This window comes from Haliotis rubra, unplaced genomic scaffold, assembly GCF_003918875.1.
Source record: "Haliotis rubra isolate DU_JTF1 unplaced genomic scaffold, ASM391887v1 Scf1065, whole genome shotgun sequence".
Lineage (NCBI taxonomy): Eukaryota > Metazoa > Mollusca > Gastropoda > Lepetellida > Haliotidae > Haliotis > Haliotis rubra.
In genome coordinates this window covers 102362-124236 of record NW_025764965.1, presented here as the reverse complement: position 1 = coordinate 124236, position 21875 = coordinate 102362, and the positions used below count along the sequence as shown (strand labels likewise).

Sequence of the window (21875 nt, the reverse complement as noted above, 5' to 3'; positions counted from 1 at the left end):
GTGGTCATTTAGGGTGCCCATAATCTGGTGGTCATCTAGGGTGCCTGTAATCTGGTGGTCATCTAGGGTGCCCATAATCTGGTGGTCATCTAGGGTGCCTGTAATCTGGTGGTCATCTAGGGTGCCTGTCATCTGGTGGTCATCTAGGGTGCCTGTAATCTGGTGGTCATCTAGGGTGCCCATAATCTGGTGGTCATCTAGGGTGCCCATCATCTGGTGGTCATCTAGGGTGCCCATAATACTGTGGTGATCTAGGGTGCCTGTCATCTGGTGGTCATCTAGGGTGACTGTAATCTGGTGGTCATCTAGGGTGCCTGTCATCTGGTGGTCATCTAGGGTGCCTGTCATCTGGTGGTCATCTAGGGTGCCTGTCATCTGGTGGTCATCTAGGGTGCCTGTAATCTGGTGGTCATCTAGGGTGCCTGTAATCTGGTGGTCATCTAGGGTGCCCATAATCTGGTGGTCATCTAGGGTGCCTATAATCTGGTGGTCATCTAGGGTGCCCATAATCCTGTGGTGATGTAGGGTGCCCATAATCTGGTGGTCATCTAGGGTGCCCATAATCTGGTGGTCATCTAGGGTGCCTATAATCTGGTGGTCATCCAGGGTGCCGGTAATCTGGTGGTCATCTAGGGTGCCCATAATCTGGTGGTCATCTAGGGTGCCTGTAATCTGGTGGTCATCTAGGGTGCCCATAATCTGGTGGTCATCTAGGGTGCCTGTAATCTGGTGGTCATCTAGGGTGCCCATAATCTGGTGGTCATCTAGGGTGCCCATAATCTGGTGGTCATCTAGGGTGCCTGTCATCTGGTGGTCATCTAGGGTGCCCATAATCCTGTGGTGATCTAGGGTGCCTGTAATCTGGTGGTGATCAACTGAAGATCAACTTTATCTCTGATCCTTAAGGGGAAAATAATTACAAACTCTGAACACATCATATTATCTCACCATTATCTCAGTGTTCCTAAATACGCAAGTAATTGGTTAATTATCAAATATGTCAACTTCTGAGTTTTGCACTTCTGACATGATCATAAACAACTCAAACTGGAAAAACACTGAACAGGCCGATTTGCTATACTTCAATAATAAATCTAATTCTGAGTAAGACCTTTGACCCTGGATGATTCGTGTACCCAATCTGTTGTACTCAATCTGGCTTATCTGCATCTCAGCATGTGGCACAAAGTGGCAGAGTACATTCTAGCTATCTGCATTCAAAGGTTCATTTACCTTCCTGTAGAGCGTAAAGAAAACACTTTTTAGCACTGACTGTGAGACGTGCCACTAGCTAATGGTTATCTGTTCACACAAACAGGATTTCTTGAACCCCAAGGACGAAGTAGTTTTGACATTCAATGAGGAGACATGTTCTCAGTATTGTGTGTATTATTGAGTACTATTTGGAACTAATTTATTTTGGGGAAATGCATTGTACATATTCCTTAAGGTGGAAATATCACAAGAATTTGAAGAAACTTGGCTGAGTGAATGACAAACAGATAGATATCCCATTTAAGGAAAGCATTACTATACAGTGAAAAGTGAAAAAATTCTATTTTTATGCATTTTTCAAAAAAAGGCATTACAGCATACACGTGCAATTGTTCCATGGATGAAAGTAAGTAAGTCTATAGTATCATTCACACAGGCACGTACCCACTCCAGTATCCCCAAATGTAGAGAATGGACACAGAAACAGAGGGACGAACAATACTTTTCACTGTACCCACAACACATCTGTGACTTTGCTAAGTGTTTGGTTGTTTCTTTCAGAACAGTTACGTGCATCATTTCATCCATCGGTCCACATGATCAATGATTCATTCCAGGCTCTAAAGAAGTAATCAAACATACAGTTCTCTACATCCTTACTTCACAGGATCCTCGTATTGCCTGCAAGGACCCTTAAAACTAATACTTAAGGGTCCCCAAGACCCCCATGTTTGTGAGTCGAGGTAAAACCCTGATCACAAACGCAGGCATATACGGAAAACACCGTCACAGGAAACAGACCTTTCTACTTGATCCGGATATCCTACGGGAAGTTATCAGGCAGTTATAACTTCTCTGTAACAAGCTGTGACATAACAAATCACAGATCAGCCCCGACGTGATGAATATAATACCTGCCAAGTCGGAACCCCCTTGGCATTTACAAACGCCTCAAGTATGAGAATTGGTGTTGAATATGAAGCAATCATACCAACTGCTATTGTTTTTATGGATTTAGGACGACTGGGAGGAATAATCCATGTGCCGTGGCTACAATTGAACATGAGAATCCGTTCGTAATGAGAGATGTATTTGTCACATTTCATGTGCTGTGCGAGGCAATACTTTTCAATCAGTGCTGGATGTCAGCGAATTCCGGTCATATCCTCAAGACAAACGACAAATAATGACTCCCATTCCAGCATTTGCAGGTAACATGATATCGTGTTGAAACAATTTCTAGAAATCTCCTTAAATCTTTGAGATGTTCTTGTGAATGAAACACTTTTAAAGTACACACTACCAGTAACTGATACAGATGTCGTGTAAATTTTGAGATATGAGATGACAACACGTAAATATAAACAAGAGTCATCAGAAGATGACAAATCCCCTAGCCCCCACAATTTGTAAGAACAAATCATCTGACAGTTACTTGAGGTCTATTTTCAGATTAAGTCCAAATTGTTTCCATGGATACTGAGAAAAATAAAAATAAAAAAAATCTGCAAATAGCAAAAGGCACCACTTTAGGTTCTGTTTGATATATATACCCCTCATTGCTACACATTAGCTAACAGATCACCTCCAGTTGTCAGTGCTACATTAGCTAACAGATCACCTCCAGGTCTCAGTGCTACATTAGCTAACAGATTACCTCCAGTTGTCAGTGCTACATTAGCAAAGAGATCACCTCCACCTCCAGCTCTCAGTGCTACATTAGCTAACAGATCACCTCCAGCTCTCAGTGCTACATTAGCTAACAGATCACCTCCAGCTCTCAGTGCTACATTAGCTAACAGATCACCTCCAGCTCTCAGTGCTACATTAGCTAACAGATCACCTCCAGCTCTCAGTGCTACATTAGCTAACAGATCACCTCAGCCAGCTCTCCTACATTAGCTAACAGATCACCTCCAGCTCTCAGTGCTACATTAGCTAACAGATCACCTCCAGTTGTCAGTGCTACATTAGCTAACAGATCACCTCCAGCTCTCAGTGCTACATTAGCTAACAGATCACCTACAGTTGTCAGTGTTACATTAGCTAACAGATCACCTCCAGCTCTCAGTGCTACATTAGCTAACAGATCACCTCCAGCTCTCAGTGCTACATTAGCTAACAGATCACCTCCAGTTGTCAGTGCTACATTAGCTAACAGATCACCTCCAGCTCTCAGTGCTACATTAGCTAACAGATCACCTCCAGCTCTCAGTGCTACATTAGCTAACAGATCACCTACAGCTCTCAGTGCTACTTTAGCTAACAGATCACCTCCAGCTCTCAGTGCTACATTAGCTAACAGATCACCTCCAGCTCTCAGTGCTACATTAGCTAACAGATCACCTCCAGCTCTCAGTGCTACATTAGCTAACACATCACCTCCAGCTCTCAGTGCTACATTAGCTAACAGATCACCTCCAGCTCTCAATGTTACATTAGCTAAGAGATCACCTACAGTTGTCAGTGCTACATTAGCAAAGAGATCACCTACAGCTCTCAGTGCTACAATAGCTAACAGTTCACCTCCAGCTCTCAGTGCTACATTAGCTAACAGATCACCTACAGCTCTCAGTGCTACATTAGCTAACAGATCACCTCCAGCTCTCAGTGCTACATTAGCTAACAGATCACCTCCAGCTCTCAGTGCTACATTAGCTAATAGATCACCTACAGTTGTCAGTGTTACATTAGCTAAGAGATCACCTCCAGCTCTCAGTGCTACATTAGCTAACAGATCACCTCCAGCTCTCAGTGCTACTTTAGCTAACAGATCACCTCCAGCTCTCAGTGCTACTTTAGCTAACAGATCACCTCCAGCTCTCAGTGCTACATTAGCTAACAGATCACCTCCAGCTCTCAGTGCTACTTTAGCTAACAGATCACCTCCAGCTCTCAGTGCTACATTAGCTAACAGATCACCTACCAGTTGTCAGTGCTACATTAGCTAACAGATCACCTCCAGCTCTCAGTGCTACATTAGCTAACAGATCACCTCCAGCTCTCAGTGCTACTTTAGCTAACAAATCACCTCCAGCTCTCAGTGCTACATTAGCTAACAGATCACCTCCAGTTGTCAGTGCTACATAGGTAACAGATCACCGCCAGCTCTCAGTGCTACATTAGCTAACAGATCACCTCCAGTTGTCAGTGCTACATTAGCTAACACATCACCTACAGCTCTCAGTGCTACATTAGCTAACAGATCACCTCCAGCTCTCAGTGCTACATTAGCTAACAGATCACCTCCAGCTCTCAGTGCTACTTTAGCTTACAGATCACCTCCAGCTCTCAGTGCTACATTAGCTTACAGATCACCGCCAGCTCTCAGTGCTACATTAGCTAAGAGATCACCTCCAGCTCTCAGTGCTACATTAGCTAACAGATCACCTCCAGCTCTCAGTGCTACATTAGCTAACAGATCACCTACAGTTGTCAGTGCTACATTAGCTAACAGATCACCTCCAGCTCTCAGTGCTACATTAGCTAACAGATCACCTCCAGCTCTCAGTGCTACATTAGCTAACATATCACCTACAGCTTTCAGTGCTACAGTAGCTAACAGATCACCTCCAGCTCTCAGAGCTACAGTAGCTAACAGATCACCTCCAAGTCTTAGTGCTACTTTAGCTAACAGATCACCTCCAGTTGTCAGTGCTACATTAGCTAAGAGATCACCTCCAGCTCTCAGTGCTACATTGGCTAACAGCATCAACCTGGCAGTCAATGCTAGCATTAGCTAACAGATCAACACTTTGAAACAGAAGAGAATTCGCTAAAGGTGAATACAGGTGAGGTGAAATTGGGTTTAACGTCGTGCTTGAGAATATTTCGCTCCTATGACGACGGGCATGCGTGTGTATGTGTATGTGCGGCTGCTTGTACTAGCCCAGACTTAAGCTTGTTTTATAGTGCTAGCCCACTGAGATACCATGCCGCAGTGAAGCATGAATACCCCACTCAGACACATTATACTGACTCCGAGCCAACCAGTCTTTGTTGTACCCATTAATGCCGAACGCCAGGCAGGGACCAACAAATACCATATGGTATGACGCGATCGGGGATCGAACCAGCGACCTTGCGCTCTCTGGGCGGACGCTTTAACTACTACACCACGGAGGCGGTCCAAAGGTGAATACAAGCGAACAGGACTCCATTGTTTAACAGGGCTACACATGACACATACCACGTAACAACCCATCTAATGTATTATGTGTTTCGTTTTTTCAACCTATTCATCTAATCCCAACCAACAAGCTCCCAAAACATAGACCCTTGCTTTGATTCTAATTAGCTTCTAATCACTTTCCTGCAAGCCATTTCAACTTGAAATAGTTTTTGTCTTGAAAGTTATGTAAAGGGCAACATGACATTGAAGTTTCACACACATTCTGGTCGTGACAGATAAAGGCCAAAGCTTGGCGGTAATGTCTCCCCGATACCTGCCTAACATGGACATATTTCAAAGACAATCAGCAACATTTCCAGCACATCAATTACTGCAATGAGAGGACCATGTCAGACCTGAACAACTATCTTCATCTGTTTGAGGAAATGAAGCATCTCTGCTCCCAGGAGTACACTCAAATTAGCTACCTTCAAAACTAATTCAAAATTGATAAACCTCATCACGAGTGATTTATTAGCAAAAGCTATTTTCTTATTTTTATTTTTTTTTAAATGTGAAGTCCATGAAGAAAGCATTCTCATGAAAAATCTCACAGATGTAATTTGACAAGATGCAAGCATCCGTACACAATCAGGACATTCACGCACCAATGAACACGCATTTAGAGCGGACGTGAAATTCAGCATTCTGTCCATGTTTCACTAAAAGTGAAACTTTATCTAATTAATGTCATTTCTAAAGCAAACAATAAAAAACTGACAGACGAATCTTGATATTTCTTCAATGATATACACCCTACACATTCCATATTTCTTAAAGCTGGAAAAACAGCCTTTCATTATTCCTTACATTTCAGATTTTCTAATGCATCCATATCTGCCATTTTTTTTATAATATAATTGTCTCGATTTTCTAAAAAGATGTAATTGTTCATAATTCATTGATATAACTTAATATACAAAAAGTATAATTCAATTATGAAAAAAGAAGAAACTCGATATCAAGTCATTGCTGTCCAACTTGTTAATCAATCCGTGAAATGTTCAAATCTCTTCAAGACTCATCCATCTTTTGTCAATGAGAAAGGCAGCATCTGTGTTTTTAAAGATAATACATCAGGCTGCAAAAACAGGTCTGTCTAGAAATAAGGTTCAATATGTTCTGAAGTTAATGTCACCAAAAAACATAATGTGCCCACACATGCTCATTTCACTGTTGAGGAATTAGAGGGGAGCAAGACAGCCTTGTCCACGATGCCCCTGGAGATTGATGTCCTTTCCCTAATCAAATAATCTTCATTAATGCTGGAGTTAATTCTGGACCTCACCCCGAGTGAAGAATTAAATCAGATCATGAACTGAACAAATATTTTAAGCAAACACAAAAATAGAAGCAAGGTTCTGTAGCTCACCTGAATTATGAAGAAATGGCATTCATGTTTGAAGTCAGATAATTCTGGACATCATGCCAGTAAAGAATTAGTGAGTGAGTTAGTTTGGTTTCATGCTGTTTTTAGCAATATTCCATAATATCACGCCAGGGGACACCAGAAATCGGCTTCACACATTGTACCCAAGTAGTGGAATCAAACCCGGTTTTTGGCATGATGAGCAAATGCTTTAACCCACCCCAGTGAAGAAAAATTAGATCATGAACTGGACAAATATTTCAATCGAACTAAAATAGAAGCAAGGCTCTGAAGCTCACCTTAATAATGAAGCAATGGCATCTATGCTTCAAATCAAATTGGAATTCAGTGAACATTTTTCCGACTCACATTGCTTGGATCATTTATGTAAGTTTCAGCTCCTTGTAGTCTGAGATATGTCCAAACATGAATAAAAGTTAATAACAGATAGACAATCTGACAATATGCCAACACAAGAGCTCACCTGGAGCACATTCATACAAACCCAAAACCGATGTATCTTATGCCTAGTAGAGGTGTGACGATACGGAAATGTCACGATACAATACGTAACGCGATATCTTGGAACGATACTATTCGATTCGATGCATATCACGATATGCTATCTTTAGTTATTTTCTTAACAAAAGTATATTTTGATTGCAAGTTACAGTGTAAATCTTTACATAACCGTCAATTTCTAGTAAAATTTAACAATTTTAAGGTCAACGATACATATCACGATACAAACAAAAAGAATTGATATATTCATCGTCAGATAAAGTATCACGATTATCGATACCATGATGTATCGTCACAGCTCTAATGCCTAGTCTGTGCAATAATCGTTTCACAGGGCATATGTTTTTCACATATCATCAACAAAATGTACTACATGAAACATACCTCTTTGTGTTTGTGTTTCTATTGCTGCCTTATCCTGGGAACTTTCAGACACAGTATCTCCTTTCCTTTGTGAATCTTCAGCAGTTCTTTCTTCAGTTTGTTCATCTTGTTTTTCTTTACAACTATCACCATCTTTCACAGGATTAGAGGCAGCATCTGTGCCTCCATCTACCTGAAGTGTGCCTGGTGATTCTGTGGAACTATCCTCAGTTCCCATGGAAACACTCCCATCTTGTGGTTCTTCGGAACCACTCTGATCTTGTGATTCTTTGGGACCACTACTATCTTGTGATTCTTTGGGACCACTACTATCTTGTGATTCTTTGGGACCACTAGTATCTTGTGATTCTTTGGGACCACTACCACTACTATCCTGCTTTCCTTGAGTGCCAGCATGTGATTTCATGTAGCTCCTTCCAAGGAGGTTCCGCAGAAACAGGTTCTGGAAGATGTGAGCATCCTCTTTCTGGAGCAGCATGTCAAACAGCTTCATTGTGGACAGACACACCTGCAAACAAGACACAAATATGACTGACAGAGGCATTCTCTCAATACAGCATACTTTGATTTGACCTCCCACAATTGTCAACTGTCCATGAGATTGGGTTCAAATTTTCATTGTAGATGTTGGTGTCAGTTTTGTGAAAAAAGGTGAGGTGAAATTGGGTTTTACGTCGGGCTTGAGAATATTTCGCTCATATGATGACGTGCATGCGTGTGTATGTGTATGTGTGGCTGCTTGTACTAGCCCAGACTTAAGCTGGTTTTATAGTGCTAGCCCACTGAGATACCGTGCCGCAGTGAAGCATGAATACCCCACTCAGACACATTATACTGACTCGAGCCGACCAGTCCTTGCTGTACCCATTAATGCCGAGCACCAGGCAGGGACCACCAAGTACCATATTTTAACGTCTTTTGGTATGACGTGGTCGGGGATCAAACCTGCGACCTTCCGCTCTCCGGAGGCGGTCTTTGTCTACACCACAGAGGTGGTCTTTGTGAAACAAACACAGGTATGTCACACTATTTCACAAAGCCATTACATGAGAATTGTTCTACATACTTAACATATAATCACACAAGAATAACATCTTGCAGTCAGTCAGTGAGTTAGTGAGAGTTGCTTTGAGCAGCAATCCAGTCACATGATGCCATGCCAGATTGATGTGGGAAGAAAGCACAAAATGATGCAGGTCACAGATGTCACCACTTTGGTCAAACCCATGAGCACATGTATGGCGATGTTTGTTGTTTTGATGCCACACTCAGGAATATTCCAGCCATATGATGGAGGTCTGTAAATAATCCAGTGCTCAACATCATGAGCATCGATCTACATAATTGGGAAACAATGACATATGTCAACCATGTCAGCAACCACCCAATCCTGTTAGTCGCCTCTTACGACAGGCATGGGTTGCTGAAGACCAATTCTTAAACCCAGATCTTCACGGATCATGCTGACAAACCTAGGTACATAATCAGGTCCCTCCCGGATCATTGGTATTGAGAGTACCCAAGGGATGCAACTCTGTACAGATACTTGAGGCTTCTAAAAGAATTTGGGCCACCCACACCCTAAAACATCTCAGAAAGTGAACATCAACTGTTCTGTAACATCGTGATAATACAAGCAGGCTGTCAAACCAAAAGTTCACACAATATATGTCCTCAGACATCACGTCAATTCATCCCAAAATAGCCACACAGATGACCCTGGTCAATCTGCAGTATCTGATAACTCTTCTACAGATTCAACAAAATCACAGCCAAGCCATTGCATCTCTGACAAAACACATCAAAGTGACTCAACCCTATATAGCTTTAAATACTAACACCCCCAATAAAACCCACATGAAAATAATAGAGCATCAATTCTCCAGTAATCAGATGTATAATGAGAAATGGACTGTTTATTGTCTTTAGGGAAGCAGTACTCCACACTGATCAATACAGGACAGAACAGATTCTTTATACGATATCTCAAGATTCCTGAGACCTGACCAAAAATTTCCGATATTCCAGCAGCAGCAGCCCTTACTGAATGACCTTCACTTTCCAATATGTTACGTAAAGCCAAAGTACTCCGTCCTTACCCCAGTAAGAACACATTAAATTGCACATTTTCCCCCATCAATATAACCTTTACAATCACCGTGGCTAAATTGGTTTGATCTATTTTCAGCGGCACCATGTATAGACACGAAAAAAGATTAAGTTCCCATAAACATGATAACTTCCACTAGATCATGGCCAAATGAAACAATGGCTCATTAACCTAAGTGTAATTACCAGACTTCCTACCCTGTTGAAAAGAGTGGCCGAGGACGGCGCTGTCTTGCAAGGAGCATAAACACCCAGCCACAACATGAACAAAGGACGACCATGATCAATCTTTTTACATGTTTTTACTTTGCCACCTGTCAATATTTTGGCGCGCAATAAACATTAAATCACGTTTATAACATCATGGTTTGTTTCAATTAAGGAAATGGCCGTGTGGTCAATGAGCACGGTTGGATGAAGTCTTTATTAAGCACAAGTTAATGTAATGTTATCGTAATAAACCTGTTGGCAGCCAACAATTGGGCATACCCCCAGGAAGTAATGTCTTGTAAATGGGGAATTCTGCTCTGTAAAGTGGGAAATGCCTCTATTGCCTGTTCATTAAAGTGCTTCACAGCTCAATAGTCACACTCAAGCAACTTATAAAGCTCAAATTACATGGGGACTCAATTACATTCTAATTGCAGTTATGAACACGGCATTGTGACCACGGTCTTAGAAAAGGCATAAATCAGTAGTGGTTTGGCATCGGTGAAAACGGTCTGACGTAAGACCATTATCTTTCTCTTGCAGAAATACGGCAATGCATCTTAATCTTGTTATTTGTTTGTGACAGGGCAGTCATCAGCGCTGACAAGAACCCTTTGAGTTTCTTTGGACATTAAGTTCTTGTTTGTTGGGTTTAGGTGCTTGTTTGGAGAGCTTAAGGAACTGTAGTGATTGGAAATTATACAGCATGCATGATGGGAAAATGAGCCATGGTCAACGGCAATTGGCACCGTCTCTGAAGTAAGGGAAAATGGAAACAACCATAATTATCATGGACTTCGATCAGGACTCAAAGAATGGGCATACTTCAAACAGTGGAAAATCATGGCAATGAAAAAATAATTATATTAATGGCATGTATATAAAATTGCCATGGTGTACATTATGAACAGTGAACTTTAACTTGAAAATTACAAGCCTTAACTATCATTACATCTCAAATAATATTTTGGCGATAAAAACTTGTTACATTAAGGGCAAGCATTCAAAATTACCATATTTTCCGACCTCACTGTTCTGTTCAATGTAATGAACAGTGAACTTAACAATTACTACGCATTTACCATTTGCTTTCCATCATCATATCTCAAATAAAAATACAAGAAAATGGCTTCTAAAGTTAGACACTGAAAACATTATTATCAAGAGCAAACAATGTCAGAAAATGGCTGCTTGCCGATTCCTCATTTCTGTTGTAGGTCACGTACATTGAACTCCTATGACTTTGTAATTCTTCTTTCAAAAATGATCAATTTCAAAATATAAATAACTCCAAGATGAAAATGGCTACCAGAGTCAACTTTAGAGAATCCATATATAAAGGAAACTAAATAAAACTTGCAAAGACCATAAACATACACACTCTCCTTCACTGATTAACTATTTGGTTACCAATGATTATGAAGCCTCGACCAATATGCTGCAGATTATGTCATCTCACCAAACATCAGCTTGAATTGTACTTACCGTATTTCCTCAATCAAACACCACAGGATAGTTTTCTTTCTGACCTTCTTTTCCTCTGTCCTTTAACAGCTGGCTTCTATATTTTCAATTTCTGGCTAATGATTTGCTCAGGCTTATTTTCGGTACAGTTATTTAAAAGTTCCCTAAATGTATCTGTTTAACAGGGTCAATGTGCTGTATGTGTAAGGTGTGGTTTTCACAATATAGAACTACATGTACCTAGTATTTAATCAAGATACAACATTTATTGGTTTCTGATACCCCTACTGATGCTTATTGGATGTCCAGGGTTAATTAAGGAAATACAATACTCCAAGACTGAAATAGGGCCCATAAGTAGGTCACCGCACTTGACAAGGCCTTAGTACTTCCGGTGACAAACAACGTTTCGCACCTTTTGGAATGGTCTCAATTCATTGGTTGTCAGTTGACAGTAAGAAACCGATAATCCTTGAAGGAATAACAAATTTCCAATCTAACCATCCCCAAATTAGCCAACTATTACAACTGCTAAGCACTGTTGTACACTTGGTCCGGTCTAGTAAAGTCATATTTGGTGGTTGCGCAATTTTGAACCAGAACTGGTTCTTGAATACACGTTTCTCACCAGAAATCTGGTATCGCAAGTTGCTGGGCACAAAGGGAGCCGGGAACCAGCTTAGTACCGGTGTAGCGCCTCGCGAGAATTACAGGCCCTCTAAGGCTAACGGTCCCAGTCATGTTAAAAAAGATGGAGAGAGTGAGTGAATCTGTTCAACTTTACGCTGAATACTGAAATGTCCATGAGGCATTTTGGTGTAACTTATTTAAAAGATTTGGGATTACACTTTCTCAGCACAGATTCTAGTACTTTGAGGGGGATTGAGTCCCATCCAGGATTCAAACGCGCACTCTCAGAATGAGGTACCTGATCACCTGCACACAACGTCACGGCAGCTTCCACAAAATGGACAGCTGTCAACAAAGTCTTACATTTAAGATTTGAAGGATTACACAACGATTCAGCTATTGACCCATCCAGGATCAAGCCGCACTTTCCACAAAATCACGGAAGCTTCCACAAAATGGACGTCTGTCAACTGAAAGTCTAGTTCACATATTTTGACATGTGTAAGCTGGCATGACTCTGAAGGCCAAAGAATATGAACACACAATGCCATGTAGAAAACAAAGGTACTAGAATCTGTACCTTATTGAGAAACAAGCTTCCCTAGGAGATTCTGATGCAGGATAATTTTGTATTTGCCATAACTCATAGCCATTTCTTTCCATTAATTTGGAAAATTTTCAATGTTAAAATGTCAATGCGAAAGAGAATGTGAGGGAAAGGTTGATGTAAGTCTTTAATCGAGGATGGTTGGGTTAATATTGAAAAAAACATGAGTTGATTATCAAATAGATAAAAAAATAGGATTATGTTTCAAAAACAGTATAACTGCAAAAACCAAAAATGAACTGTACAAAATGCATGGCTGAGCGCGTTAATGCACTAATGGGCAAAGATGACTGAAAATGGCAGTGACTGTGAGTCATTTTTGTACATCCCGTCGTAACAATTCTCATTTCAAAAGGGAAACTACAGGCAGTGGTTATAAGAACTGAGAACACAAAATTGTATAAAATTTAAGATGACAAATACAAATATTGCAGAACAAGCTCAATATGATATCTACATGGATTTAAGCTGGTTTAAAGAAATATTTTGGGCAGTAGGGTAGCCAAGTGGTTAAAGCACTAGCTCATCACACCCAAGACCCAGGTTCAATTCCTCATGAACACATGTGTCCCACACCATGATATTGCTGGAATATTACTAAAAGCAACATAATCCAAACTCGTTCATTCACCCATTTCAAGTAATTTTTCAAACCATTGTTAAAGATTTGAATTGAGGTTGTTCTGTGTTTCAGATATATGTAGAATGATCAAGGACGAAGATGTAAGTAAGGAATGTTTTTAGTTAAAAATAACAAACAGCTTGATATCTGACCCTGAACAACAACAACAACAACACCTGACAATTGTCCGCCATCGTAGAATGCCCACGCAAGGAATCAGTCAGGTTAAAGCTGCAAGTTTTTGTCAAGCTTGTTGTCAGGAACTACATAAAACGTATCTGTGGGAAGCTCGTTGAAATCTCAAACCAGCTGACAACAGCGCTTTGGAAAAACTCTTACATCATACCTGTCAGCAAGACATCTCTTAATTGGCCATATTCATGATTGATGTTCTGAACTCCCACACAGAAATCAAGCTAACATCAAATCACTATCAGTAAAATGACCTTCCTCTTTGTGTGATTAAAATTTAATTCTGTTCTCAAAAGCAATGGGATTTCTACAAAAATAAATTAACATACTCATCACTGAAAACCTTTAGATTAAAAGTTCATGATCAAATGATTAATAAAATGATTAATTATTCAAAGAAACATGATGACGATTTCTTTTTCTGTTTGAGAAATTTGGTCAACAATGTCACCTGTCTATCGCCTGTATCTGACAAAAAGAATTTTCTACATTGCGGAAACTAATTTCAAATTGATTAACTTGCAACCAGCACAACTTACACAGAAACAAACATGAAAGCCATCAAGAACTGTAATGAGTTTAAAAAGATGATTAATCCTGAAACATAAAGTAAGACTTAACTTTAAATATAGTCCTAATGATATTTTTTTTCATTTTCAAATTACGGAATTTAGTACATTGAGGGAAATGTTGCTCTGTTTCTGAAAGTCAAAGAAACAAGCAATAACTCTTTTAAATTACCCCATACTCAATTATCCTCCAAAAAGAAAACAGATTATTTTCTTAAAATTTTGCCACATTGATGATGAGAAGTCGGTTAAATGTCACATCATGATGCGGTTCCTTGCAGCCACACCAGCATTTATGGTACTTATTCCTATTTGTCTTTGAGGATACAGTAAATTTGTTCTTCAAAAAATCAAATTGTACAATTTTAAAAACAGTTCTATCACATCTTTACGGCCAGTAACGAAATGGCAATTGTTTCTTTCAGGAATGTGCGTCCCAACAGATACAATAGCTGCTGCAATCATGACAACTAGTTTTGTTTACTTTGGGAATTGTGACATCTCTAACTCGCTGAGATATCTTAAAGTAACAGTGTCGTAAAAGTAACTTGAGAATAGCTGACTGACTGACTTGAGTTTAGTTTTACGCCGCTTTTAGCAATATTCCAGCAATATCACAGCGGGGGACACCAGAAATGGGCTTCACAAATTGTGCCCATTTGGGGAATCAACCCGGGTCTTCGGCATGACGAGCCAACGCTTTAACCACTAGGCTACCCCACTCCCAAACTTGAGAATAGAGAATATGAGGACATCTCTCAAAAGTCTAAAATTCTTTTAGTCCTGAAGACATCTTACCAGCAGACAAAATGAATCGAGATAGTGGACCTATAAGAGGTCTGATACTTACTTGGATCCCTTGAGAAAACATTATTTTACATATGGCAGTTGGACTAGTATATTTCAAAAAGAACAAGTGACATCTCCTTGTGGACTACCACTATTTTAAATCTATTTTCATTAAAAAATGATGTAATTACAGTATTGAAAAAAAAGTAGAGATCTAATTTACCACAGGTCTTTGAATGGCATTTAGAAGTGATACACATAAAGAAGAGAGGTTTTATGGATGTCGACTTCTCTATTATGAGGCACACAATGTTTTGGAGTGTATACTTCCTCCTTCATCAGATTGCGTGCTTCATAAGAAAGAAGTTGACATCCATAAAGACTCTCTTCCTTATCTTATTTAAAGTCAATGTGAGGTCACACAGGGTGCATTGAGCACTATGGACAAGGTTGAGCCCAAAGCAATATGCATTAAGAGATATAGACAAGATCAAGCACTTAAGCAGCAATATAAACTTCAAGACATGACTAAGCATCACGCAGCTTATGACCTGAGAGACATCTAGAAAGTTTACAAGCACCACACAACAGTTAACATTAAGAGACAAACACAGCCCACCAGTATGGACTGAGAGACATGGACGATGCCAGTGAGAGACATGGACAAGGTCGTCAGTGCTGCTTTCATTACAACTACATCTGTTCTGACTAGATGCATGATCATGTTCTGGCATGTTGTCGTAATCTTGCATTGGGAGTCACATAGTGGACAAGTCGTGTTCTGTCTACACCATGTAGCCAAGGATCTCTATAATGAATAAGAGCAGGGAACTACAAGACTTATTTAAGCTCACCAGCAAAAGGCAGAAACTGACAACCAGGGCCCCATTCCATCGTAGCGCTAAGACGATCGTAACTACCATACTTTAATATAGACTTACGATCGCTTTGAGGAACGGCACCCTGGTCTGTGGGTGCACAGTTTCAAGAAAGAATACCCATTAGTTTCAGGCATGGTCCAGATAAAGAAACCACTATAAACAAAGTCACAAACTTGTTATCATTCTAAATGAAAAATGTACAAATTCTAAAACATCAATCACAATCCCATTAAAATCCCTCACAGCGACTTAGCCAACAAATTGCAACATTCTCAATTTTTAGCAAAAGATTTACTAATATTATTTTAAGAAAGGCATCTACAAATTCCTTTTTAGGAAGATCAGACCAAATGATGTCATCAATCAGATAAGATACATCCACCACAGAAACCTTTAGAATGAGTTACATTTCACTTTACTTTCAACATTCAAGCTATACCACAATAGAAATGAGTTGGTCAAGAAAGTATGACAGCAAGGTCAGTGTGGGAGTCAATGTCAAAATATTTGTGAAAATCGCATTTTAATCCTCAGACATCACCTCAAATACTGAATGTGCTCTGTAACACAGGAGTGTTGTTGTAACTTTAATGCACTGAGCGTTCCCTGGTCCTAACCATCAACATCATTCAGCTGTCCGTCCTTGACCCACCAACACACATGAATCACAAGTGTCGAATAACTTCATTTTCTGCTGGGGAGTATTTCCAGAGTAGGACAATTACCTACGACCAATGACAACCATAAGCTGCCTGATGAGGAGGAGGCAGGCCTCCATTAATCTGTCCTGTCGAGAAACTTTGTGTAAAGTTACCTACAACCCTGTCATCTTCAATATGAGGACCTTCAATTTGTGAACATCACAGAGAAACCACCATTTTTCTCCGCATTTGTCCCATATTGGAAGAAAACAGGTCAATGTTGACAATGAGGTGATGTGAGACTTGTGTTCTAGGTTATTGACATGCATGTGTGACTGAGGTACTGGTCAGGATCTACGATGGTTTTACTGTGACAGCCCAATGAGCGAGTGAGTGACTGAGCTGGGTTTGGAGTCGCTTTTTGCAATATTCCAGCAATATCACGGCGGAGGACACCAGAAATAGACTTAACACATTGTGACCATGTGGAAATCAAACCCAGGCCTTCGGCGTGACGAGTGAATGCTTTAGCCACTAGGCTACCCCACCGCCCCTTCAAGCCCACTAACCGCCTCCGTGGTGTAGTGGTTAGAGCGTCCGCCCGGAGAGCGGAAGGTCATTGGCTTGATCCCCGACAGCGTCATACCAAAAGACGTTAAACTATGGTACTTGTTGGTCCCTGTCTGGCGCTCGGCATTAATGGGTACAACAAGGACTGGTCAGCTCGGAGTCAGTATAATGTGTCTGAGTGGGGTATTCATGCTTCACTTCGGCACGGTATCTCAGTGGGCTAGCACTATAAAACAAGCTTAAGTCTGGGCTAGTACAAGCAGCCGCACATACACATACACACGCATGCACGTCGTCATATGAGCGAAATATTCTCAAGTACGACAAACCCAATTTCACATGACCTCACCTCACCTCACCTCAAGCCCACTGTGCCAAAGCGCAGTTCAAAACATACACTCAACTCACATGACATATTCTGACTCCATGCCAGGGACAATATTGAGTAAAAACTCAAAGTTCACACCGGCAATATTTCAGCCATACTGTCACAAGATTATTACATTAAACATTTACCACAAAATTTTGTTGATGCTTGTATCTTGCTTAAAGCCCCACCCTGTATATAAAATCTAGTCCTAAATGCCAACTATAAGGTGGCAATCTGTTAATAATAGAGTCTAGACCAGACAATCCAGTGATTGACATCATGGGCACAATTGGGATGATGTCCATCATCCAGGTGAGCAAGATTGACCACCCAATCCCATATTCACATCGTATGATTAAGACCAGTTCAAATCCCAATACTCACAGGAAAAACACACTTATTTCAGACACAGTTCACACTTGTTTCAGACAGTTCACACTTATTTCAGACACAGCACACACTTGTTTCAGACAGTTCACACTTATTTCAGACACAGTTCATACTTATTTCACTTGTTTCAGACAGTTCACACTTATTTCAGACACAGCACACACTTGTTTCAGATTTCTCGATGCAGTTCACACTTATTTCAGACACAGCACACACTTGTTTCAGACAGTTCACACTTATTTCAGACACAGTTCATACTTATTTCGACACAGTTCACACTTATTTCAGACACAGTTCACACTTATTTCAGACACAGCACACACTTGTTTCAGACAGTTCACACTTATTTCAGACACAGCACACACTTGTTTCAGACAGTTCACACTTATTTCAGACACAGTTCATACTTATTTCAGACAGTTCACACTTATTTCAGACACAGCACACACTTGTTTCAGACAGTTCACACTTATTTCAGACACAGCACACACTTCTTTCAGACAGTTCACACTTATTTCAGACACAGTTCATACTTGTTTCAGACAGTTCAGTTCACACTTATTTCAGACACAGCAAACACTTGTTTCAGACAGTTCACACTTATTTCAGACACAGTTCACACTTGTTTCAGACAGTTCACACTTATTTCAGACACAGTTCACACTTGTTTCAGACAGTTCACACTTATTTCAGACACAGCACACACTTGTTTCAGACAGTTCACACTTATTTCAGAAACAGTTCACACTTGTTTCAGACAGTTCACACTTATTTCAGACACAGCACACACTTGTTTCAGACAGTTCACACTTATTTCAGACACAGTTCACACTTATTTCTTATTTCAGACACAGTTCACACTTTTCTCAGACACAGCACACACTTGTTTCAGACAGTTCACACTTATTTCAGACACAGCACACACTTGTTTCAGACAGTTCACACTTATTTCAGACACAGTTCATACTTATTTCAGACGCAGTTCACACTTATTTCAGACACAGTTCACACTTTTCTCAGACACAGTTCACACTTATTTCAGACACAGTTCATACTTATTTCGACGCAGTTCACACTTATTTCAGACACAGTTCACACTTATCTCAGATGCAGTTCACTTATTTCAGTTCAGTTGACACCTATATCCAGACACAGTTGACACCTATATCCAGACACAGTTGACACCTATATCCAGACACAGTTGACACCTATATCCAGACACAGTTCACACCTATATCCAGACACAGTTGACACCTATATCCAGACACAGTTGACACCTATATCCAGACACAGTTGACACCTATATCCAGACACAGTTGACACCTATATCCAGACACAGTTGACACCTATATCCAGACACAGTTTACACCTATATCCAGACACAGTTCACACCTATATCCAGACACAGTTCACACCTATATCCAGACACAGTTCACACCTATATCCAGACACAGTTCACACCTATATCCAGACACAGTTCACACCTATATCCAGACACAGTTCACACCTATATCCAGACACAGTTCACACCTATATCCAGACACAGTTCACACCTATATCCAGACACAGTTCACACCTATATCCAGACACAGTTCACACCTATATCCAGACACAGTTCACACCTATATCCAGACACAGTTCACACTATATCCAGACACAGTTCACACCTATATCCAGACACAGTTCACACCTATATCCAGACACAGTTCACACATATCCAGACACAGTTCACACCTATATCCAGACACAGTTCACACCTATATCCAGACACAGTTCACACCTATATCCAGACACAGTTCACACCTATATCCAGACACAGTTCACACCTATATCCAGACACAGTTCACACCTATATCCAGACACAGTTCACACCTATATCCAGACACAGTTCACACCTATATCCAGACACAGTTCACACCTATATCCAGACACAGTTCACACCTATATCCAGACACAGTTCACACCTATATCCAGACACAGTTCACACCTATATCCAGACACAGTTCACACCTATATCCAGACACAGTTCACACCTTATCCAGACACAGTTCACACCTATATCCAGACACAGTTCACACCTATATCCAGACACAGTTGACACCTATATCCAGACACAGTTGACACCTATATCCAGACACAGTTCACACCTATATCCAGACACAGTTGACACCTATATCCAGACACAGTTCACACCTATATCCAGACACAGTTCACACCTATATCCAGACACAGTTCACACCTATATCCAGACACAGTTCACACCTATATCCAGACACAGTTCACACCTATATCCAGACACAGTTCACACCTATATCCAGACACAGTTCACACCTATATCCAGACACAGTTCACACCTATATCCAGACACAGTTCACACCTATATCCAGACACAGTTCACACCTATATCCAGACACAGTTCACACCTATATCCAGACACAGTTCACACCTATATCCAGACACAGTTCACACCTATATCCAGACACAGTTCACACCTATATCCAGACACAGTTCACACCTATATCCAGACACAGTTCACACCTATATCCAGACACAGTTCACACCTATATCCAGACACAGTTCACACCTATATCCAGACACAGTTCACACCTATATCCAGACACAGTTCACACCTATATCCAGACACAGTTCACACCTATATCCAGACACAGTTCACACTCATATATCCAGACACAGTTCACACCTATATCCAGACACAGTTCACACCTATATCCAGACACAGTTCACACCTATATCCAGACACAGTTCACACCTATATCCAGACACAGTTCACACCTATATCCAGACACAGTTGACACCTATATCCAGACACAGTTCACACCTATATCCAGACACAGTTCACACCTATATCCAGACACAGTTCACACCTATATCCAGACACACTTCACACCTATATCAGACACAGTTCACATTTCACACTTATTTCAGACACACCCAATTCAGACACACTTCACACTTATTTCAGACACACTTCACACTTATGTCAGACACAGTTCACACTTATTTCAGACACAGTTCACATTTATTTCAGATGCAGTTTACACCCAATATCCAGACACAGTTCACACTTATTTCAGACACAGTTCACACTTATTTCAGATGCAGTTCACCTATTTCAGACAGTTCACACTTATTTCAGACACACTTCACACCTACATCCAGACACAGTGTTTGGTTGATCATGTCATCATAACCCAACTGTGTACATCAAAGCTCATATCAATCACTGAATGGTCTATCTGAGACTCCATTAATTCCACATCATAAAACAGGAATACAGGTCAACTAGCAGGGCACTAAACAACAAACAAACACAACTATACTGCACCTAAGTCAGATGTAGGTTTCACCTCAGACACACGCTCACACTTACAAGGCACATATTCACAATATCAAACCACATTACACCTTCCAAGAAGACAAAAACAGCTTAACATTTGACTCAAGAAAGCATCACTTAGGCAATCATCTTGAAGCCATAGTGCAAGCTCATATTGAGAAGCATTATCCAAACCCACATGCAAACTATCAAAAACAGCTTCCAATGGTGGCTTCCAATAATCAAAAGTAACCTGCACATCAATGAAACCAAATTTCAATTTTGCCAAATGCTGAAGTGATGGAGACGAATAAGCATGCATCTCATAAACCCAGTACATCATGCAGGCATAAACTGACCAAGTCACCAGTTCAGGGGGTTACAGCCAATCATGGATTTTTGATCACATATTCCAAACACTAGCTCTCAAATATCAATAAGTGCCCACTTTGGGGGTCAGGGGCTGAGCCGACTAACCCTGGTGATTCTCCTCAAGATTCTCCGACTCATACATTTTTCATGACAACTCGACTGAGGTGCTAAAAGACTTATTAATGGGACAAGGAGATTTACGAAGCTGGCCGAAATGAGGCTAATTATCCACATGATTTGCCATCAACATTTGTCGGTATGTGTCAATACTGACAAGTCGGTGCCCGTCACATACCATGTTTAGGTGGGTACTCATCCCAAACTGTAGATTAGGTTCATATTTACATGTCTTCCACTCAGCATAGTTAAATAGCATTGTCAGGTGATTTGGTTGTTAAAGTGAGATCTTATCCCTGAATTAGTTGTCAGGACAGTGCTATTTCAGGTTTTGTCCTTTAGTA

The 21875-nt window shown here is 40.6% G+C and overlaps 1 protein-coding gene across 1 annotated transcript in view; it reads right to left on the bottom strand.

The window, feature by feature from the left end:
* Positions 1-21875, bottom strand: part of LOC124278976 (FHF complex subunit HOOK interacting protein 2A-like) — a 113539-nt gene that overhangs the window by 38322 nt on the left and 53342 nt on the right. The window contains exon 12 of the mRNA XM_046714769.1: positions 7662-8169. Within this exon, the coding sequence (XP_046570725.1) occupies positions 7662-8169 (508 nt within the window). The remainder of the gene's footprint in view (positions 1-7661; positions 8170-21875) is intronic.